The 24571-nt window shown below is 42.3% G+C and overlaps 1 protein-coding gene across 1 annotated transcript in view; it reads right to left on the bottom strand.

Annotated features, from left to right (window-relative positions):
- Positions 1 to 14383: 14383 nt before the first annotated feature.
- CDIN1 (CDAN1 interacting nuclease 1) overlaps positions 14384 to 24571 on the bottom strand; it is a 218210-nt gene continuing 208022 nt past the window's right edge. The window contains exon 11 of the mRNA XM_079768045.1: positions 14384 to 15790. Within this exon, the coding sequence (XP_079624171.1) occupies positions 15655 to 15790 (136 nt within the window). The 3' untranslated portion in view covers positions 14384 to 15654. The remainder of the gene's footprint in view (positions 15791 to 24571) is intronic.

Genomic DNA, 24571 nt, shown 5'->3' with positions numbered 1-24571 from the left:
ATAGTAAAATATTGGATAATATTGACAAGATTGGTAAACTATACGAAATATTAGTAAAATTAAGATTTTCTTTTTAAGATAAAAAAATAGAGGCTCTAATCCACTCTACCTACATAAACTCTCTTGAGTCCATTGCCCTAATCCTGGACCATGAAGTTTGTCAATGGCAAAGCTCTCCTCACTGTCCCTGGTCAATCTTCCATCAATCATCTTTGTGTGGGCACAGACCAGTTCAGCCGCCAATGCTTCTCCTTGAAATGCAGGGAGAACCCTCAATGGTCTCTGGTATGATCTACTAGTTCTTGTTGAGTGAAGTTAATATTCTAGATTTAACTTCTTTAGACTTCTGTGTTGTATACAATAGACTTTGCTTTTTAATTTACAGAGGGAGGAAGGGAGAGGGATAGAGAGATAGAAGCATTGATGAGAGAGAAACACTGTTTGGCTGCTTTTTGCATGCCCTCTATTAAGGATCAAGCCCATAACCTGGGCATGTGCCCTGACCGGGAATTGAACCAGTAACCTCCTGGTTCATGGGTTGATGCTCAACCCCTGAGCCACACCAGCAGGGCTTAAATTTTTTTTTTTTAAATCAAAGGCCCTTTGTTTTCCTATATGAAACAAAGGCAAGATTCATCGAAGTGTACATTAAGTGGACTGTAAGTTGCTAAGTTTTGTTGAAAGTCATAGTGTTTGGGATAGGAGTGGTCATTTGCTCAATAAATTGAGTTTCCAGTTTATTGTTTTAAATTAAGAAAGAAAAAGGAGGTTCTACACCTCACAGAATTTGAATTACTACTGTGACCAGATCATCTGAATAGTTTCCACCAAATGGAAAATTTCCTTTTCCCATGAGCTTTTGTAAGAGTATTTTGCCATTTCAAGTGGAGGAAGAGAAGAAAAAGCAAAGCTCCCTTCATGGGAAGCTAGGTCTGTTCTTGGCTTTATCTCGCTCCCCTTTTTATTGTTTGTTTGTTTTTAAAATTGATTTTAGAGAGAGAAAGGGAGATGGAGAGAGGAATACAAACATCAATGACAAGAGAGAATCATTGATGGGCTGCCTCCTGCACGCACCCAATTAGGGACTGAGCCCGAAACCCTGGTATGTGCCTTGACCTGGAATCAAACTGTGACCTTCTGGTTCATAGGTCGATGCTCAACCACTAAGCCATGCTGGCTTAGAGTAATCTTGATGTGCCTCTTGGGGCTGGGGCTGCGGTTCTCTTCCCCTGAGGAAATACATGGTTGTCTAGGGCACAGAGGACACTTTCATAAAAGTACTGTTGGGGTGGAAAGGAGGTCTGGTGATGGTGAATGCATGTTGGGTAAGCAATTAACAAAGCAACTCCAGCAGATATTATTATACATGCATAATACCAGTGAGTAGAAGAAACTTAAATAAAATAGCTAACACTTATTACTTGCTTTTTACATACCAGGTATTATTCTAAGGTAGAAATGGGATTCTGTAATATCATCAGGGCACTGTCTAGCATACTTCGAAGTAATGTAGATTTGGGGATCCCATATAGTTATTAGGGGGCTTTAAAATTTACAAAGCCTCGTATTTTATAGATTCTGAGATAATATATGCCAATTAAATAAATTTTTAAAATATATTTTTTATTGATTTCAGAGAGGAAAGGAGAGGGAGGCAGAAACATCAATGATGAGAGGAATCATTGATCAGCTGTCCTGCATGGCTCCTACTGGGGATCGAGCACACAACCCGGGCATGTGCCCTTGACTGGAATTGAACCTGAGACTGTTCAGTCTGCAGGCCGCCACTCTATCCACTGAGCCAAACAGGCTAGGGCAAATATTTGTTGAGCTGTGTTAAATGAATATTTTGTACAAAGCTATGAAGCAAGATATATTTTTTTTTCTCCTTTTTGCTTGAATATGATTTTCTCATCTAAATTTTGACTTTAAACAATATATACATATTTAAAGTAGAGTTCATATAGAGAAGTTAGCATGCTTAATATTTTATAGTTAATAAATTGAATCAGGGAAAATATTAATTTATAAGCCATCAGAACATTACCAACATTTAAAGAACAAATTCACTTGAAACTATTATCTGTTTTAATTTTTTTTATTTATTGGCTTTTTTTGTTGTTGTTTATTGAGGCATAATTTAGAAACAGTACACCCTTTTTTGGTGCACAGTTCTATGAATTTTGACAAATTTATACAGTGTGCAACCACCACCAGAATTAAGGCAGAATATTTTCAATATCTTAAAAAGTTCTCCCATGGCCCTTTGTAGTCAGTTTCTTCCTCTCTACTCCGACGCCTGGCAGTGATTGCTTTGATTTCTATCCCTATAGTTTTGCCTTTTCCAGAATATTATATGCGTTGAATATACAGCATATAGTCATTTAAGTCTGGCTCCTTTCACTTAGCAAAATTCTTTTGAGATTTATCCAGGCTGTGGTTCATTTTTATTGCTGAATAGTATTCCATTATATGGATGTACCATTCATATGTTATTTTCCATTCACAAATTGGTGAATATTTGGTTCATTGCTAGCTTTTGGCAATTATGAATAACATTGCTATATAAATATTTATGAAGAGGTTTTTGTGAAAACATTCGTCTTCACTTTTCTTAGGTGAGCATCTAGGGGTGGAATTGCTGGGTTTTATGGTATGTATTTCATTTTGTATTCCCATTAGCAATGTAGGAGCATTTCAGTTGCTCCACATCCTCCCTCAACGTATATGGTAATGTCATTTTTTTATTTGAGTTATTCTAATAGGTGTAGTGGTATCTCATTGTAATTTTTATTTGCATATTCCTAATGACTAATGATGCTGAGCATCTTTTTATGTGCTTATATGGCATATCTTTTTATTGGTGATATGACCATTCAAATCTTTTCCCAACTTTTTAAAAATTGTTTCTTAATATTAAGTTTTGAGAATTTTAAAATATTCTAGATACAAGTTCTTATCAAATGGGATTCACAAATATACTCTACTCTGTGGTTTGTGCTTTCATTTTTTTAACCATGCCTTTAGGAGATTAATCTATTTTTCAAGCTCAAATTTTTATATTCTAGGTCTGGGGTAAAGAAAAACAATTTATGTTTATGCTTGCTTGAAGATTGCTTACATGCAGGGTTAGCTAAAATGTCACTTAAAAACCCAAAGGCCATGATAATTTTCACAACAAAATTTTCTCTGAAATCCTGAAAAAATGGAAAGCAACACAAACATTAAGGCTTTCTAAACAACTAAAATTATGAGCTATGTTAGTTCCGATATTCATAATGATTATCTTTAGGTTTGCAGCATGAGTACTACTTGTAATAGAAAATTAACTTATAGACCAATGTTCATGAACTTTTCCTTATGGCTCATTATACCACCATTATAATGTCAGGTAAACCTACAAAAAATGATAATATTTGGAGATTTTACTCTGTTCTTTGAGATAGGCTAGACTGATGTGATGCTAAAACCCCCAAGTCTCATTGGCTGAACACTTAGAAGTCTATGTGTGGTCACTGTTGGGTGGTGGTTGCTCTAGTCTCTCAGAGCTCCTGATGGAGACTCGGCCTCTGGGACTTTGGTTGAGGGGCACAGCGGGGGGAAAGAGAGAATGGAGAATCCTGCAGGGCTGTTCTGCCTCCTTGACAGAGGTCTCATCCACTCACATTTCATTAGCCAGAACTGGTAGCACCACAGCCCTGTGTCATTGTGGGGGCTGGACAGTTGCAGTCTCCCGCACATTCAAGGAGTCAAGCGGGATTGAACATCGGTGAGCACTAGTAAAGCTTATCACATTTTCTAAAATAGCATAAAAGGTAAGTTATAGCCACATTATTTAAATTAGAGACACATGTTGAGGTAGTTTTACTTATTGGCTGGGAGACGTTGGACAAATTACTTAGCCTCCATGAGCCTCAAAGACCCCATTTGGAAAAGGGGTAATAGTGATAGCTGATGTTTATCCAGTTTATACTAGGAGCCAGGTCCTGTTATAAGTACTTGACATATATTAAATGCTTTAATCTTTAAATTTTTTAAAATATATTTTATTGATTTTTTACAGAGAGGAAGAGAGAGGGATAGAGAGTTAGAAACATCGGTGAGAGAGAAACATCGATCAGCTGCCTCCTGCACACCCCCTACTGGGGATGTGCCTGCAACCAAGGTACATGCCCTTGACCAGAATCGAACCTGGGACCCTTGAGTCCGCAGGCCGACACTCTATCCATTGAGCCAAACCGGTTTCGGCTAAATTTTTTTTTTTATTGATTGCTTTTGAGACAGTGAGAGAGGAACATCGACTTGTTGTTCCACTTATTCATGCGCTCCCTGGCTGACTCCTGTATGTGCCCTGGCCGGGGATTGAACCCGAAACCTTGGTGCATTGGGAGGATGCTCTAACCAACTGATCCACCCAGCTAGGGCTTAAATGCTTTAATCTTTACAACAACTCTTATGCAGGCGAAATTTATTATCACTGTTGTTATGGATGAGGCAGCCTGAAAGTTGGTTCTGTGCATGGAACCCAGGCGTTGGCACTGGTGCTGCTGGGCTGCGTGACTTGTCTCCAACTCCACTATTGGAGGCAATGGTCCCTGTTTGAATTAGATGCGTATCACGTGCCCAGCGTAATAGCGCAGTTTTTGTCATTCTAGTATTTTATACATGCTGTCAGAGTTATAAAAATTTGGCTAATGCATTCAATTGAATAATTCAGTGAAAATGGTGTTGCTTTGTGGAGGTAGGGTGTGGAGAGGGAGGTGGAAAGGGTTATCCCAAAAACGATTGTGTATTTGGCTAAGAGTTTCTACCCATAGTTCTCGAAGGGGGCCCTTTGCTCTCTAGAACTCATTTTCCATTTTGATCTCCATATTAATAATTATGTCCTTAGAGACTTCAATTCTGACAGAGATGCCTGACAGATTTTCAGAGTTCTCCATATTCCATTTGATGGGGGTGCTCTGAGCGAAAGTAGCTCCCATCCTGTCCTTCTGAGCGTTTCCTGTTGCTTGGAGAGCAGTGTTTTGGGGTCTGTCTTGAGCAATCAGCAACTGTTAGACATTTCCACCAAATCACTCCCTCAGTGCAGTATAAGAGATCACCAAGCCTCCTGTCCAAGGGATTCCAAAGACTCCTTTGCTAATTAGGAATGCTTTTGGGTGCAAGTAACAGAACACCTAAGAGGAGTGAAACAAGAGGAGTTTGGCAGTGCTGACCTGGGCTCAGTGGCTTCGTTACTTCCTGCTCTGGTGGTTTCTTAGCCTTTTCCTCATGTTCACAAGATGGATATTGCAGCTTTAACCATCATCCCCTTATAGCAAAAGGAAGGGGATGGCAGAAAAGTGGTTTTCCTTTTGTCAGGGAAGACACCTCACAATAGGTGTTTCCTTACTTCTTATTGGCTGCACTGGTGCTGCAGGCTCATCACCGGACCAGTCCACCTCTGCTGTGATAAAGCACCTTCCTCCAATTCCTGATAAAAACTATTCTGCTGAAAAAGATGAAGGTGTGTGTCTGTGTGTGTGTGTGTGTGTGTGTGTGTGAGAGAGAGAGAGAGAGAGAGAGAGAGAGAGAAGTCTTTATGTGGAAAATATCTTTTTTTGCCATGTCCTTTCTCCTGTAGATCACTCCCTATATGGATTTGCATTCTGAGGGCCTATTAACTGCTCTGCAGCTGACCCCAGAGCCCTCCTAGGGTGGCAACCTGGACTCCCATCCTAGATGGGGAGGGCCTATCGGGCTGTCTCCAGTGAGCCTCCGATTCCCGGATACGGAAAAGTTAGGGCTCCTGCAGTGGCTGAGATGCCCCGTCTGTGGGTGACTGTGTAATTTGACTTCAGTGCATTGCAAACCCGGTTTCAGGTAATAATCATCTCAAGCCATTTCAGGACACTTTGTGTCAGGCTTTATGTTTTTAACAAGATGTAATGCCAGGTTGAGCCCGATGCAAACGAATTTGAAATTTTCAAAGGCCAGTTAATGAAAGCATCTGCGTTATCTGTAGACCACACAGCCTGCAGTGCCTCAGTGGGCCCATTGCAAAGCTCTTTTCAAGGGCCGAGACTTCTGTCCTGCCAAACTTTTACAATTTGTGGGTACAAAAAGGATAGTATTTTTGCTCTTAAATCCTCCCATTCAGAGTTTACACAACACATGGGCCAGAGGAGCGGCCCTGGAGGGCACCAGGCAACTTTGCAACGCACACCAGCCGTTTCCTCTCCGTTGTCCTGAGGTTGGAGCTGTGAGGCAGCATTACTTTACTGGCTGCTTCCTGGGATGTCAGTTTGGTATCTGTTCAGTGTTCTATGGGAAACTGCTAGGAAATTAGGAAAAAACATTCTCTGGGTGTTGATTGCAGATCAGCTTGGGCAACTGATAGTACAACTGAATTTTCATGATTGGGTGGACACACATTTTAATATTTATTTTAAAAAATGTTTTCAGATAACAAACTGCAGTATGGAGACAGAAATCATTCTCTTTAGAATAAGCATCTCATAGAGCACTCGCCCACCTGGCAGGTGTTGGGAAACTAGTTAACCGTGTGAAAAGCGCTCTGTAGCTCCCAGATGGAAGGAGCCACACCCTCCGGGCCCTGCACTACTAGTAATTGCTCCAATGTTTTCTGCTGCCAAGGAGAATCTGATCCCAGATCTGCTTCCAACATCTCCGAAGACTGGCCTGTGTTTGGAGAGGGGAACGTCAGTCCTCGCAGTTGTTTAAAAATTGTTCGGCTCGCCTGTGATCTAATGCGGTTGATGTTCAGGGGTGGTGTGCTGGTCAAAGTCATGCCGCCCACACAGTGTCACAATCATCAATCAGAGGAAGAATCCAGGAGTGAACTAGCGATTCCCCCAAATTCCTTTTTTTAGCTTTTATATTATGACAACCCCCTCACCTTTCGGGAAAGGCCTTCCATCGGACATGGACATGGAAGTGCCGGTTGGCGCCTGCGCTTTGTTGCTGTCCCCGCTAACACTGCGGAAGGTGTGGTTACGCCAAGGCCACGGTCACTACCCAAAGAAACGCGGGCTCCCGGCCTCTGAGCCCACTCTCTGAGCAGAGGAACGTTCAGCTACACGTCTGTTTGCGAAAACAATCAACTAAACAAGCCCACTCTCAAAGGGGGATCTTGTTCTGTCTGTCTCTTAACTTTTGCAAAGTGGCTTTTTCTAAACGAGCTTGAGGAAAGCAGTAATAAGCCAAGCTGCTCACAATTATACTGATTTCTATGTTAACATAGAAATGCACATTTTAATGGTGTCTATCTTTTATTAAATAGATCCTTCTATGGTAGTAGTAGTAATTATATCATGTGTAATACAAACTATCATGTATGATGATACTGGTTTTATTAGAGCTATGACTTACGGTGTGATGAGCACTAACCTTTTTTAAAATCTCATAATGACACCTTTGTGAAGGGTGTTGTTTAGATTTTACTGAAGCGTGTGGAGAGTTCGGTTATCTGCAGGGGCAGAACCAGGAATCCCAGCCTGCTGTCAACAAGCACGTGTAAGTCGCCCGGCTCTCCTGGCTACAGTTCTAGAATATTATATGCTCAGGAAAGCTCACACACAATTGTTGGTTTAAATATCATCCTTACAGGAAGAGAAGATTGTAAGTATAATATCTGTGGATTCCCCTCCCCGCCCCTGCCCCCACTGGAAGGAAAACCAAATGAACATGTAAGTTGGCCACGGGCAAAAATGTCTTAAAAATTCCTACTTAGTGTCACATCCTTTGGCTAAATGGCAATGTCTAGAAACTGTCACCAAGTGATAAGGATTTTAGGTTACTAAAGTGCAAATAAAAGGAGAATTATGTCTGCAAAGATACCAGCTGATTTCCACTATAGAGATTAGGGTACCAGGGCCAGGGCAAAAACAGTCATGTTCAGAATGCTCATTTAAAAGTATACCATGACCCTTTCTTTTGTAAATAGTAAGCGTAACTAAGGTATTGAAAATCCCTCCCGGAATAAATGATTAATCCTGAGGTGGAGAGGACAGTGGGCAGGAGGTTAGAGGTACGGATTCTGGTCCTGCCTCTAATTAGCTAGCTATGTGACCTTGGATGAGTCACTTGACCTCTCCAGGCTTCAATTTTTTCATCTGCACAGTGAGGGCTCTTGTCCATCCCTTCCTCTTCTAAAACTCTCTGGGTCTGAGTCAAACTAGTCTCAACTCTGCTAACTGCTCAATTTTACTTTCCACACCTTTCAGGGAATTGTCAAGGAATCACCTGAAAATGCAATTCAATTCTCACATGAGTGTCTCTGCTCACTCCACGCCCCGTGCTGCTGTTTTTCACCCCTTTGTCATTGGGAAACACTTTCAAGGGTAGAGGCGAAGCAAGTAAGATGAAAATAATTTACCAGAAGACTGAGTTTTACATTTACATGCAGTGCACTGATGTCCACTTTGCCATATCTTTGGTTGCTCCGATTTTCGATTATCTTCTGTTATGTTGAATTGCTTTTCTTTTTTAAATTGAAAAACACTTTTTAAAAAATTGTAACTTTGAAAACCAAGATGGGTTCTCCTATGCAAAATAGCAAAAAACAAAAATTTTTAGGTGTTTACCTTCTAATTTTCCATGTGCAATGGTTGAAATTGTTTTAGCTGACAAAATTAATGAATTGATGCAATTAAAAGATTTTAGGAAAATTATGGCTCAATACTGAGTATATTAACAAAAACTCCATTAGCACTTAAAGCATACCAATCTTCTTCATCCTTGACAATATTTTAACCCTTCCTTTTGGGAGCATATTTTCCAAAATATTATAAATATACAATCACTACCTTATAAAAATGCACTGTGCTAAGTAGGAAATTTATGTCCAGATGATATAAGGACCATGAAAAAGAAGGAAGGCACAGTCTGTAACTGACCTTGAAACCCCAGCAAAAAACCAACAAAACCAACAAATGGAACATCCAAAAACTAAGGCGTGTGTAAGACCATTTAATAGAAGACAATCCTTAAATTTCAAGCTCCCTATGCAGAACCCAAAATATAGAGCAATGTTTTTGATCAATGTCATTTAACTTGTAGGTGTTTACTGAGAGCAATAATTATCTCTGGCCTTCTAGTGTGTATCTTCAGTTTTTAAATCATATTCCTATTGACGTATTTAGCTTAAATGAATTATTAACTGATTTCAACCATGGACAGACACTTCACTTGATGTTACAGGACCAGTGGAAAATGTTACTACTGTTTATTTTATTCCCCTGGCCCATGAACAAGTTATGAGTTCTGTTCCAAATGCTTAGGATTTATTTATACTTGCACTAAACATGAATGGCCCAGGGCAGGAATGGAAACTATGTGGCGTCTATGTGAGCACTACTCACTCCAAAGACTAGTGCCCATAATGGGTCACAATCCTATTTCCTGCTGAGTGAACTCAGCCTCAGAAGCCTTCTCAGCAGCAGTGGGTGCAGCTACCATAGAAAATAGAAAACTATTTGCTGCCCATAGTCTAGGATTAAAATACCTAATTAAAAGCTTCATAGGTTGCTGCTTTCCTCACTGTACTGAGTGCCTTTTCTGAAATTTTCAAATTTGTTTTCATTTTGACAAATGATTTTTTTTTTCAAGAAAAAAAAAAGTGACCTCTTGTTGCATATTTTTAAATTCCCCAACCTCACCTCAAACACTTCTAAGTATACATGAAGGACTCAATAAATATTCATAACTTGAGTAGCCTAAATCCTAGAACTATAAGACGGACATATGACAGAGCCAGAGAGGACCCGGTCTCAGACATCTGTACAGGGTGTCAGTTCTCTCCAGGTGCTTACAGGAAGAATTACATACCAAGCAGCCTCAACACATTAAACCCTGGGAAACTGGCAGAGCAAAGAAGAAATGTAGAATTTCCAGTTCCTTTTGTGTTACAGGTTTCCAAAATATGAGGAACTATGCCAAATGCCTTTGGCTTTCAAATGATAATATACTCTGAATTCATGACTACCAGGGAGACGCCCACGGGCCAGTTCTGGGACAGTGTCACTCCTAAGTGAGACCCCTTGGCAAGTGGCCAAAGAACTTTGCCATCAACTCCGCATTTTATTTTATTTTTATTAAAATATATTTTTATTGATCTTAGATAGGAAGGGAGAGGGAGAGATAGAAACATCAACGATGAGAGAGAACTGTTTCTTAAATTGAAATGTAATATCAAGATAAGTCTTGTTGTTATTTTAAAGAAGAGAAACAAAACTAAGATTATTAAATGTTCTAGTTTATTTAGCAATACACTGGATAAACAACCATGTTCTAAGGCTAACTTTAAGATAAATGCAATGAAAGTTCATGAATTCCCCTTAAAATTGTATATGCACTCAAACATAATTTGGCTGGTGAATCTGCTTTATTTCAGAATTTGTAGGTTTGTAAAGTAATTAGTTTGTTCTCATCAACATATATGATGCTTTCCTCTGATTCCAGTCAATAACCCCAATTTTCAGCTGAAGAAAATAAGAATCAGTTACAAGGTTCCAATTATTGTTTTCATGCAAGTGAGTGAGAACATATTTAATATAAATTTAACAGTCACTTATTTGTTCATTCAACATTTATTGAACACCTGCTCTGTGCCAGGAACTCTGTTAGCTAGCGGGGAATAGAGAAGTGAACAAGATAAATATAGTTTCTACTCTATGGAGCTCACATTCTAGTCAGAAATCTTGCCATTAAACAAGTACAGACAGAAAGAAGTCAACAATTGAGATGAATGTGGTGCGATCAAATGAAGGGCGCTTATACTTTCGGTTTACTTATCAAACTATAGTTTCCTGCTGAGGTGGTTTTGATGATCTAAATTTCGATTGGCCTAATAAAAGATATTTGAATTAAAATTAAATAAAAAATAGAAAGTCTACTATAGACACAAAATTATTTCTGATTGTATCTGTGTGGAATAGAAAAAATGACACAAAATGTTTAAAATGCTAGTTATTCTAGAAATGCTTTTAACCAAGGCGGTTTCCAAGGGAATTCATGACCGCTTCAGGTTAATGGTCATTGGCTGCTTGTTCAGCCCTCAATTAAACTCTGAACTTCAATTGTTATTACTTAATTGACTTGGTTATATTTCATGTCAGCATTTCAAAATGACCTTCCTTTTAAAAAATAAAGATTAGCCTGGCGACGTACCTTAGACCTTGGCTGAGCCTAACTCGCTGTAGCAGCCCCACACGATATACAAAGCTGGGCCGGGGACTTGCTTAGCTTTGCCCTCACGAGGGTCCTTTTCACCATCCTCGCCTACGATACGAGACAGCTCTAGATAAATCCAAGTGATGAGGGAAAAAGGACGAAAAACAAAATACATCTGTTGCCATGATTATTATTAAAATGCCACATAAATCCACCGATACCCATTTTATTCTAAGCACAGGGAATTAGACAATCTTAAATACCTTGAGTATCACAATTAAATATGGTCAAATTAGACTTATTTTGAAATGACACTATGGTATCTTTTTCTTACGAGTGACTCCAAATGTCTAGCTGTTCCAATTAACTAGATGGAAACACAAGTCCCCTTCACTTAGACATAAAGCAATAAGAACACGTTGGATTTAATGAGTTGGACTTCATATAAAGTAGGTACGACGCCAAGATCAGACTTTGCTATACTGGCTGAAACAAATTAAGGCATCAAATGAGCACGTCCCCTCCCCCTTGTTCTGTGGAAAAGTTTTAAAAGTCTTTTTGAAGTACTTTGATCAAGCTTTGAAATCATTTGAGGGGATTACTATTGTATGGAAACTGTAATTTATAGTGCTTGACCTAAGCAGCTCTTTGTCTCACAGCCCCGCTCAAAACAATAGCAGGAAAGTGAAACACACAGGGGAACCCAAGCTGTTCTGGTCATTATTTAATTCATAATCCCATCTTCCTTATTCAATCTTGGGAATCCAGGCATGTTCTTCACAAAACAGGTCCGGGGCATGTTGGCCATATATAGGAAGGTTAGCTTTGGGAAGCATGACCAGGTGATCCGAACGGTCGCGCGGGATCCTGTCTAACCTAAGGGGGGGACTTTGCAGACAGGTTCAGGCAAACTGCCGTTGTTTGCCTTTGGGTTTCCTCTCTGGTTAAGCTGGCTTTGTCCCTTAACCCTGATTGAGAATGTGCCAATGGGGAGATTCCCCCCCCACCCCCCCTCCATCCTTGCCAGAAAATAGTTACGCTTCGCGGCAACTTGCTCCCATCAGATCACATGAAAGAGGGCAAGCCACCCTAAGACCAACAGCGGGGAGTGCTTCTCTCACTAAGTCATACGGGGCACTACACTGTATCAATTGATATTTAATCAACTGAGCATCACCACTCAGGCTGAAAGTGGCTGCGAACCTCACATGTTCCTTTGGCTCCTTTTGCCAAAACATTTACTGGTGGCCTAAAACCATCCTGGGCCCTGGAAAGTTTATTATCTTAGTTTAAAGTCACACGATCTTTCAGGTGCCACAATGCCCTTGAATGAATACTCTGGCAGCTGGAGGATGCGGAGGAATGCTCTTCCCACAGGGGTGAGATCAACTGCTCCCACCCCCACCCGTCACTCCGAAGGTGGATCAGGACGACAATGGGGTGAATTTTTGTCCTGGGATCTTTCCCAGAGAAGAGCCCAGGAGTAGTGACAAAGTGCAGGATGCACGTGGGAGGAAACTGGCAAAGGCTAGCGTGGGGGCAGACCGAGGGAAGCGGTGGGAAGTGAGGGGAAGAAGACAGTAAAGATGCAATCCCTTCGGAACACAGGTCTGTAGGGGAGCAGGTCACAGAGAGCAGACATCCAGGGTATCTTGGCTCCAGAGAGGAACCAACACATGGGTGCAGCTCCTCAGTGAGTGGATTACCTGCTCACGTGGGCCCTGGGCATTCATTAGCGTGGCCCACCTGGGACCCTTTAGTGGATTACCTCATCCAGGGCTGGCAAATCCCCTGGAGGCCTCTGTGAGTTAATGCACCGCCCAAGGACCGACAACCTATCATCTTTTCCATGGTGGGATCAAGCCCTGCAGACAATGAGCAGGTACCCACACCTATGGCTGAGAGAGAAGTATAAAGCCAGCTCTACTCGGTTCCCCTGAGCCTTCCCTTTTATCTGTGATTTTCTGAGTCGTTAGAAGAGTTGACATATTGCTCACTAGGAAGCAAAAGAAAAAAATGATCCTCATGCTTTTAGGGGGTTGTTCGAGATGGGGGAAGGAATCTTTCGGGTCACCTTAAATACCAGCGCTGGGCCGGCTTTGCTGGGAGCTGGGCCCCTGCCATGCTCCAAGCCGGTCTCTTCCTTATTTGTGAGAGCAGATGCTTGGCAAGCCCATATATGTCAGCGAGAACATCATTTAGTTTTACGTTTACACACACGCCTGCTTTCGGGGCTGGCATCATTCGTTAGCACGGTTTGCGGAGAGCTCCATAAAACAAGACCCGGCTTTCATGTTAATGTCCTAATGACGACGGCAATAAAAAAGAAGGTGACATCTTGTGTCCACTTTCCAGGGCTGATGTTTACATTGTGTAAACTAAAAAAAACAAACAAGTAAATAAAGGACACACACAGATATAATACAGATAAGTATTTCTGACAGAAAGAGAAAGCACAAGCTTTAAGCTCCCAATCTGGGAACCTTACTCCCTTCTCCCCCACGCCTCCGCCCGAAGAGGAGTAGGTATAATAATCACATTAGACCTCATGTGGGAAAAGCTGAGTTCTGAATAACTTGTAACTGTATCACAGTGTGCACAGTGGGCCGCTGGTCTCTCTCCCACTTTTAAGAGCCAAATTTGAAAACCTTATTCATAAAGAGGAGGCAGGTCTCTGCAGGGGAACACGGATACCTTCTCATAACACATTAGGTCAGGGCACCGGGTAGAAGAAGGAATACGAAATGCAAGCACCTCTATTTTTTAATTTGTGTACCCTCACCATAAATTTGTTTAATGTAAAACAAACAAATCCTCGACAAGGGTTTAACAGGCTTTTCAACATCTCTGCAGATAAATGTAATTTATTCCTAAAGAAGAAAAAGCAGTTTAGAGCATGCCAGGAAAACTGCTCTTAACAACAGTTTTGTGCGTGTGTGAGTGACTGTGTGTATCAAGACAACAGCAGTGGTTTCGAATCATTCGATTTCACTCACAAAACCTGCATGAGGCACTTTACATGGAAAGAGAAGTTTGCCTGATACCTGCTTACCAGTTCATGGCCTTTCGCGTTCCTTTTTGTTGAATGCAACCCCTGCAGAGCTAAAATCCGCCTCGGACCGGACCTGTCTGTGTCTTCCCAGAGGAAGAGCAGCAGGCAGACTTTGGTAACCCTTTTGGGTACAAAATGAACAGAGTGCTAATGGCATGGTGAGATTTTTGAGAGAACCACGCAATGCAGATAACTTAAACATGTTTGTAAAAACTTACACCTTTATTAATAGTTCCAAGCTCACCAGTTCAACATTATAAAAGTCATGTTTTGTCAATGTATTTTACTAAATACATATCTGGGCATACATTAATCTTTAACTTCCCAAAAGGTAGATTTATAATGAATTTACTGATGTTTTGCTTTAGAGTGAAATCTGATTTGCAGCGTAAAAGGTGACTAAATAAAGTGAACAGATACACACTCTGCCTGATTTTGTTTTTTGAAAATCGTCCCAGGTTCATTCCCAGCGCACTTCATTTGTTCAAAGCTGAATATTTCTAATGCCCCAATTATGAGCGTTTTATAATTACGCGGTATAAAATGCAGACAAAAAGCAGTGCACCAAATGCACTTTTAAAGAATTTTACTCATAAAAATACGATCGCACATCACTGAGAACCAGCCACGTTTTAAAAATAAACTCCTGCCTCGGCTGGCACCTCGCTCCAGCCGCCCCGCTCCACGCCCCGCCCGCGGAGGAGTGAGGTTTCTAGTCACAATGTAACTAATACTTTCGAATGAGATAAACGAAAAACGTTTGCTCAAATAAGTATTAGAAAAAGAGGAAATTCTCATCAAGTATATTTTTCAGCTTGGCTCAGGGCCGTGGAAGTCAGGAAGCCGCGAAGCCTGGGCTAAGGCGGCGGCGCAGGCTGCCCTCGGGGCCTCGGAGCCCGCGGGTGAGGGCGAGCACTCGGCTTCAGACCATGGCCCCCGCGTGGCCAGGACAGGGCTGGAGGCTGCCACGCGGTCATGCGACCCTGGGTGTCTGGGTTACATGAAGAGCGGCGGGGAGGGGAAGGAATCTTAGGGGGGGAAAAAAAAAAAAATAAGAGGGTGATTCGGGCTCCGGGCGGAGAATTGAAAAGTCACACCTCTGGGTCCCCACATTTTCCCTTTGGTTCAGTATTCAGGGAGAAACCATCCGGAAGGAAGACAGATTCTGACTATCTATAAACCAACTGTTTGACAGAGACAGAAACGCTGACAACGAGTGGGTCGTGTCTGTAGTTCTTGGCTGTTCACATCAGCCAGGGCTGAAGGAAAACAGAGACGCTTGCTATGTTTGTCTAAAGAGGCAGTGGTGTGACCACGGGCAGCGAGGGTTCAGCTGGAGTTCAGGGCAGATGCTGCCAGGAGTTGACGCTGCGGGGAAGTGGAATTGCTTCCGGATCCGCCTTCCCCTCCCAGCCTCGGGTCCAGGCGCGTCAGGGCGCGGCGGCGCCGTGGCACAAGGTGACGATGTCCGTGGGGAAGCAGGCTTTGAGCAGGATGCCCCTCTCCCGGTTACAGTCCAGCTCCTGGATGAACCCGTACCAATAGATGACCAGGCCCGGCCCGAATCTGCACAAACACGAGAAAACAATATACACGCATAGTATCAGTGTAGTTCCCCACACAGGAATCGCTGAAGCACGGAGAAGATGGTTAAAAAGCGTTACTGCACAATGTTTTTATTTTGGTTGCTAAATAATGACCCAAAGTAGCGGAACTCACACCAAAGAGTTACTACAAGGCAAATTTACTGCCTTTCTTTCAAGGAACCCGAAGTATGTCAGATGCATGCACTGCCCTAATTACCTTTCAGGAAGATGCTATGGGCTTGGGCTGATGTGACTACTTAGCTGATGGAGGATAAAACCCGAGTCGAAACAGTGATGAGCCGGGAGCACTGGCTTGGGATTTTAGTCTTCCTACATTCAGAAGTACTCTGAAAAATTATCTTAGCTATTTTCAACTGAGAAGAAAGAATACTAAAATAAAAAAAAATAATTAAAAAAATGGAACAGCCCAAGGTCCTCTTTGGGCTGTGCTGTTCTATCCACGCATCAGTAGGGCCCAAAGTCCCTTCTGTCATCCTTGCTTTTCAGTTTAAAAGAAAAAAGTCCACAGGACAACGGGACACCTCACAGAGACCTCCTCCCCGGCCCCGCATTCTCTGCGCTACCACCTCTCTACGTGCAAACACGACATGAAATTTGGTCATAGGTTCTTAGGAAAACAGGAACAATGGCACACAGACCTGTGACAAAGCACAGACAGATGCAGGCTTAAAACCTCCATTTTTCTAAATGGTGCCTCCGAACGATCTCGGATTTGGCTAGCAGCAGACTCAGGAAGTCGTCCTACGGATTCCTCACCCGTCAGGAAGTCGAGACCTCCAGGCTGGGTTCATAAAGATGCAACCACGATCCATCACCGCGCACACAGAGAGGTTTTTGCACATCAGTTTCACGTGTTCCCTACTGAAGGTACTTAATTAAAGGGCAGCACTACTTTCGGTGTCGTGTTGCAGGAATTTTACAGTGAAATCATAAATTATGAATGCTGGGTTAGTAAAAGGATGTCTAAAAACAGAACTGCTTTCTGTATTCTGACGTTACAGCAGGCTGAACCACGCCAGGCCAGAAAGCTCTTTCCTTCCATGATTTATTATATGCTGCGGCGTTCTTGCCAAAACTAACAGCACAGGACGGGCTGTGAGATACTGTGTGCACAGGAACAAGTTCAGCTGGATGTCACGGACTGCTTTATTTGGGGATTCACATCAGTAAAGTAGCCCAGTTGGAGGCGAGATTCATGAAAACATTCTGCATCCCCTCCATGCAAGGACAGAGCCACGAGACGGGAACGCACCCACCGAACCTGTTCTAGGGGACGCGGGAGCTACGTGAGGATGAGACGCCTTGCAGCAGCAGGCCCTGCGACGTTGACCTGAATGCAGGCCTGGCTGCAGGTGCTCTCTTCCTCCTCAGCGTCTCTGAGGAAGGTTCCTTTGGGGTCAGAAGGCTCAGACTGCCTCGGCACAGGGTGTGGGCTCCCGTGTTGACACACACACGAGGCGAAGCTCACACCTGGATGAGAACTTGCTTCTCTGTAACCGAGGCTGCTTAGTAACTTTAAATCACAAACATTTGTCTGCAACTGGAGCATAGACTATTTGGTGTCTTTATTGTACAAAAAGCACTGCGATTGTTATCAAATGATCTCAGATCTGTCAAAACCAGTCTGGGAACAGCGGGAGGGCCTGCGAGTCTCAGGACCGGATCTGAGAAGCCTCAAACCTTCCCGTCCACAAAACAGCCCTGAGTCACAGCCTCGCAGACCTAACCCAGAGCGCAGAGTCTTCGCCCCTCATGTTTTGCAGCCATTCTGGAGACCGCGATGTTCTTCTTCTTCTTTTTTTAAAAAAATATATTTTATTGATTTTTTACAGAGAGGAAGGGAGAGGGATAGAGAGTTAGAAACATCGATGAGAGAGAAACATCGATCAGCTGCCTCCTGCACACCCCCTACTGGGGATGTGCCCGCAACCAAGGTACATGTGCCCTTGACCGGAATCGAACCTGGGACCTTTCAGTCTGCATGCCGATGCTCTATCCACTGAGCCAAACCAGTTAGGGCATACCGTGATGTTCTTTAGAAAGGCACTGATATTTTCACAAAGGGAGAAAAAATATGTGATCTAAACAGTCATGGGAAAGAACAAAGAAATATATGGGGGTCATAAACAACAAGCCCAGTGTTTTAAAGATTTAATAAAACAAAAACACACATCACCAGCACCGAGAACAAGAGCAGCCTGTACATCGGCTGAGCAGCTAAATCATAAGACAAAGGACATGAAGCATGACAGCTCTTTGCAAAAATGGCATTTTCCAGGCAGAAAAGCCAGGCTGGGGAACACCTCAGCCACCAAGAAAGTGGACTCGTTTCACTTGTGAGGCAACAGATGAAATCTGCAACTCAAAAGGGTTTTTGTGAGATTGGGAATCTGAACATTTCATGTGGTGGTTCCCAACCAGGACCCTCCGAGGTAGTGACAAGGGTCTGTGGGTTGTTATCGGTATCTATGACGAGGGATTCCTAAGGAGACTCTACCATGTATCTAAGTGCTTGTTTCTTAGCTTTTGGATGAATTTATAGTTACTTAGGTAAGACTAGCTCTCTCACGTGGCTCAAAAGCTCTGATTGAAAATATGTGCTTAAAGACCAGGAAAGACAACCACACTTTGTAAATAGAGATTGGTAGATGGAGGCTTTCAAATTATTGGCCTTTTGAGTGAGAAAGGTAATAGGAACTTTAGAGAGTGACAAGGTTGGAAATTTAATGACAGGACAAGATCTGGCCTTGTTCCTGATACCTACCAGAGTGCATTTCTGAGCTGTCCCCAATTTGGGATCCAGGGACTATGAGATGCTGGCAAGATAACCTTTCAGCAACATGTCTATTTATGAAGAGGCTGACCATATTAACAAACTTTATATCATTACTCCCTTGATGATCTGAACTAACAGAAGGGAACCTTATAGTTAACAATTGGAAAAACCAAGCAAGCCAACTTTAGCGTTTTCTTCTGAAAAGGTGTAAAACAGAGACAACAGGACCTACGAAATTTTTATGTAGGTCAAGTACATGCTTGTGGGTTGAGTGATTTCACCTTTTGGATGCCTGTTGCCATTTATTGTGGCACTAGTGGACGAGAGTGAGATCGCTGGGAAGGCAAACATAACCTTTGTGACCAATAAAAATCAAAGAGACTGTTAACGGCGTTTAAAAGAAAACAGAGTCCCTGGGTCTGAGCGAATGTGCAAAGCAGAAGGTTGGCCTGCTACTGGGGTTGCAGCCCTCCGCACCAGCCCGGGGACACGCAGTAATGGGATGTATAAGGATAGCTGGGCTGATTCTGTAAACACATTGCTGGGCTAACTGCAACTTTAATGTTACTACTATACTCATGGTCAAGTAATAAGATCAAAGACTCCAAATGGATTTTACAAACTCATGTGGAGCAGACACTGGAATGTGAGTGACGTTTGAACAAGTAATTTTGCCAGCAAATAAAATACCACCAAATTAGCAAAAATAACAAATACCTCTTGGAAAAAAATGGGAGGTGAAAGTCAGGAGCCACGACAGACCCTGAGGGGATGACGTTCTCGGTAAATAACGACAACCTTGTAAATGCGTTTGTAATTTGCTTCTCTGGGTTCATTTTAGAGTATTTAGAAAAATTAAATAGGAGGCTGTGGAACGAAAGCTGGGCACCCTTTTGGGGTTTTTGTGCACATCTGTCTTCCAGGGATTAGCTTGGTTTCATCGTGTGTCCTCTCTGCTCTATGGTGATCTTGTTGGGGTAAGCTTCCTTGCAAATTAGTGACATTTCTGTGACTGGATCTATGAAATCAAGGCTGGGCTTTTATCGAGTTAAAAAAATGGAGCCAACACATAAAAATTGGGAGGTTGTACACAAAATCCTGCCTATTCACCGTCTCTTGAGAAATGAACTGATACGGCCACAATCAGTTGGAGCTGAGTCATGGCTGCCCGCTTGGACCTGCCACGTGCTCGGTGCCAGGTGCCATTCCTCATCATGCTGTACTTTAGATTTTCTTTAATTGTAGAGACCTACTTCTTCATACTCACATCTCTGTCAAATCTGGGAAAGCAAAGACAACCTCAGGGGATTTCATGTTTCACTAAAGAAATAGAAGATAATACACTTCTTTTTTTTTTTTTTTATGTTCTGCCTACTTTGCTCATTTCTGTTGCCCACTTGTACCCTGTGGGCATTTGAGTCTTGGCCCTGCCTTGAGATCTAACTCAGAGGTTCCCAAACTTGGGCCAGAGGCCCTTGAGTGGCTGTGAATAGACTGCAAGACATCCTTGTGCACACTAAGCACTATCCTCAGGGGGAAAAAAATAGATCTTGTCCTCTTTTGGAGATGTAGATAACAAAACAGGTAGCTTTCAGTTATTATGTATTTTCTAAGTAGATGGAATATAGAAGTACAGCTATAGCCCGGCCAGCGTGGTTCAATGGTTGAGCGTCAACCTATTAACCAAAAGGTCATGGTTTGATTCCCGGTCAGGGCACATGCCCGGAGTGCGGACTCGATCACCAGTAGGGGGCGTGCAGGAGGCAGCCAATCAATGATTCTCTCTCATCATTGATGTTTCTATCTCTTTCTCTTTCTCTCTCTCCTTTCCTCTGTGAAATCAATAAAAATATATTAAAAAAAATAAAAGCACAGCTATAATCACTTGGGGACAGGAGTGTTAGCAATAATTCTTTTTGTTTGTTTTAAAGACTTTCAAATTTGGCAGGATTAGGGACACTGTCCTAATGGGTTTGGTCTCCTTTTCTGGATGAACGTGTGACATGGAGGGGAACCGCACACACGAAGGAGATTCTGTGATATGGGTAATACTGAAGATGCCTGAAAATACTGAGCAAACATGTAACTAACCTGTCCCTGCACATGAGGTTCATCTTCACAGTGAAAAATGAGCTAGGAGGAAAGACACAGTTCCCGCCCCGGGTCGCACTGAGAACTCACTCCACCGAGGGCAGCCCCGCTGCTGCCATCTACGGGAAGAGGTACAGAGAGAGGCACCTGGCTGCACTGGGCAGCGGCAGTAATGAAAAGGGACCCACGGCAGAGGTGGCGCTGGAGTTCTGAGTTGCGACTGAGAGTTGTAGAGAGATACTGTGTTGGGCTGACTCCCAATGTGATCCCCGCCTCCTGGGACTCGTGCCCTTGTTTGATGCCCTCCCTTTGAGTGTGGGCTGGATCTAGTGTCTTGGTTCTAACAGAAACAACACAGCAAAAGTGATAGGATGCCACTGTGATTAGGGTACAAAGACTGTGACTTCCATCTCACTATCAGACACACCCTTGCCTTCTGGGCTCCCATACTTCCATGAAGCAAACTGCCGTTTGGGAGAGGCCCCCATGGCAAGGAACTGAGGGTGGCCTGTGGTCTGCAACCAGCGAGGAACTGTGCCCCTCAGCCCACCAGCTGGCAGGGAACTGAATCCTGCCAACAACCGGAGTGAGCAGAGGGGTGTGGTCTCATCTGAAAGTTTGACTGGGGGAAGCCTCTCCCCTCAGTATCTTGAATGGAGCATGTGAGAGACAGTGGAGAAGAGGATCCAGCTAAGCTATGCCCATATTCCCGCACACAGAAAAAGTGAGATAGTAAGTGTGTGTAATCCTAAGTTATTAGTTTTGGGGTAATTTGTCACATAGCAATAGGTAACTAACATATATACTGCACACTTGAGTAATCAAATGCCATTCTTCACATATGCAGCATGAAGGGTCCTGTTGGCTACAAATTAGATTTTTTTTTTCTGTTATAGTCGTACCCAGAATTCACAGCAGAAGAGGTTACTGAATGAGATGATGACTAAGTAGCCACTCTTCATCAAGGCAAACCGGTTATGAAGCAAGTCGGTGCTTTTCCACTAACAGAGTTTCTTGGCTCCTAACTGAGACCACACACTAACACCTTCCCTGCTGCCTATCTAGTACCCTGGGGTCACCTACACATGTCAAGAAATCATATATAGATGAAGAATCCTAAATGTTTTCTATACTGCGACGGTGTGTTATTCAGTTTGGTTACTAGGTTTCTGAAGTTGCAAATCTGAAGCGGGTGAAGCGGGGGGCTGGCTCCAGGCAGAACACGTTGGCCACCTAAGGACTGCTGACAACCGGGGAGGAGACACTGAAAACATCCCCAATCGTGGCGGTCCAAGGTGGTGTTGGGGCTCATGGACTCTGTCCATCTCAACAGGTGCCAAAGAACAGTCTGAGGAAAACGGGCGCTGGTTTACATTTTGTTCAGTTAAGACAGGCAGTGCAATCTGTAATATATTTTTAAAGATTGTCACCAAGAATGTTTTAAAAATGGTACTTCAGTGAGTAAGTTCTTAGTTTTCCAGAAAAAAAAAATGTAGCTATCCTCAGATAGTCTCTAGGATGTCAGATTGTAAATGTTGGACTGAATGTGGTATAAGTTAGAAATCATGCTTCTCAGTCCAAGGTTTTCTATAACTCTGAGAAACTCAGAGGCCCCAAATTCAGGGAGGACTTCCTTTCTCTTTCTTAACTTTAAAAAAACACCCCCCTTCCTTGCCACACCTTTACACTATCCTGTAAGACAGGAATTAATTGGATGATATTTTCACTTAACTTTCCCTTGTTAAGACTTTGCCTTGAGGCACTTTCTTCAGAGAGTGCTAACATGAAAGGTAGATGCAGGTATGCAGAGATTTCCAGTCCTAGAGTTGGATATCACTTTGCTAAATTAGCCCCAATAACCAACTTCCTGAGGCCCAGTTAGCTTCTATGGCTCCACAGATTTCAGAAGGCCCTTGATCGTACATAGGGTCTATAAAGACGCTGTCTAGATACATATAAAACTATTTGAATAAACAACAAAGAGGTAACTAACATTTACAGCACACTTACGTGACAGGCAATGATTCCACACTTTTACATGTGCAGACTCATTTGAAAGTCACCAGCACCCTGTGAGGGGTCACTACGATCATCCCCATTTTACAGGATGAAAAAACTGAGGCACAAAAAGGGACAGGCTTTGGACCCAAGCAGTCTGGCTCTGTGGCTTGTGCTTATAACCATTACACTATACTGTCTGTCACTATGCCTTGTATTTACACAGCAATTTATAACATTCACTCAACTTTGAAGCATATTTACAACATCTGGAAAAGAGAGAAGAGCGGGGGCCCAGAAGGCAGGAGACTAATCAAAAGCCCAGTGTATGAGTCAGGATTCACCTGTCTCTGGGGAATAATTTTTCAGGTACAAAGTCAATAGCTCCATCCTAAAAAGTCTATCTAGCCACTCATTGCAATGTAGGTGTCACCATGTTTAGGAAGCATATGGCAAAGCAACTTATAATTCAGGTAAAGGAACTGAGAATTATAGAATCACTGCCTCAAGTCCAGGGAAGATAAGTGCTTCCTGCTATGAGGAGATTCCGAAGTTAAGGGACAGAATCTAACACGAGGAGAGAGGAGCAAACCCAGAACACTCCTGCAGCCTGTTCACATTAATGGGCACCAACAGCTGGAATAAGTTACCACGAAACCGAGGGAAGCGGTGGGTCTAAGTGAGCGTGTCAGGAAGAACCAGAAAAGAGGGTTCAGGCTTGCTAAGCAGGGTTGACAAAGGGAACCCAAAGGCCCACTCTTGCTGCTAAAATACTTCTGGCATGAAGATGTATCTTAGGTTTGTGGCATTAATTTGACTCATCTATGTTTTCAGCTCTATGAGAAAAATCACTACATATTTTTACAAATATCAGTATGATTTTATACCTCTTTTGGTAATACAATATGAAGCTGGGACTCATATACTGTCGTGCAATTGGCTTCTCCACAAAGAATAAAGGAAACTCATGAAATTGATATCATACTTCTCAATGAGCTGAATTACCATGTTTACGTAAAGGATTCTCACTCAATGTACTGGGGTTCTACAATATTAATCTGGATCAAGTCAACCAAACAATTTTCAATTGAAATGAAAAGAGGACTATGGGATGATTTGATGATTTTAGTCAAGTTTCTTGTTCACAAGGGCCTTCATTAAACAATTAAAAAAACCTTCCTTTTTCTTTCTCATTCTGAGTTGCTGTGTGGGGTCTGGGGTAACTTCTGAAGATGTGTGCAGACATGTGGCTGTTGGAAGTCAATTGTTTCACCATCAAAGACTTGCATGTGGTTTTTATGAAGAATGCATTCGCAAAAACATAGTTCAGGACGAAGGAGAAATATAAAACATCTTGTAATTGTTTTAAAATAAACTCTTACACTGTTTATTTAGTTTTAATCTGCGTGTTGTAGATTGGTTATGCACTTGTTAATCACTGTTGTATGTATCTCCAGACAGAGTTGTAAATAACTTTTCAGTCCAAGTGAAATATGCTTGCACATGTTTATATGCAGAGTATGTGTGTATTCATGCCTGTGCGTAAATATGTGTACAATAATAATAGATTAGTGATCATGTAATACAACATTGTAAGGTTCTGGCACTATGGTCAATTTAATATACAATGCAAACATTCTTTTTATTTTGTAATATCTAGAGATGAAATAAAAACATAACTCGGTTGTTTTATTCACTTTCTTTTCTTGGCAGGTCCGTGTTTGCAAATTGAAAGGTCTCAAGAAAAAAGAACCCCACTCAACTCATGGATCTTGATGATTAAAAATGTAACTCTCTTTGTAACATCAACTCACTGTATATAATTTTGAAAATAAAAAAGGAAAAATATATTCTAAATACTGATTCACGTCAGGC

Source organism: Cnephaeus nilssonii (assembly GCF_951640355.1).
Source record: "Cnephaeus nilssonii genome assembly, chromosome: 4".
In the NCBI taxonomy this organism is placed as follows: domain Eukaryota; kingdom Metazoa; phylum Chordata; class Mammalia; order Chiroptera; family Vespertilionidae; genus Cnephaeus; species Cnephaeus nilssonii.
The sequence above is the reverse complement of the archived record's forward strand: the minus strand, read 5'-3'. Positions and strand labels throughout refer to the sequence as shown.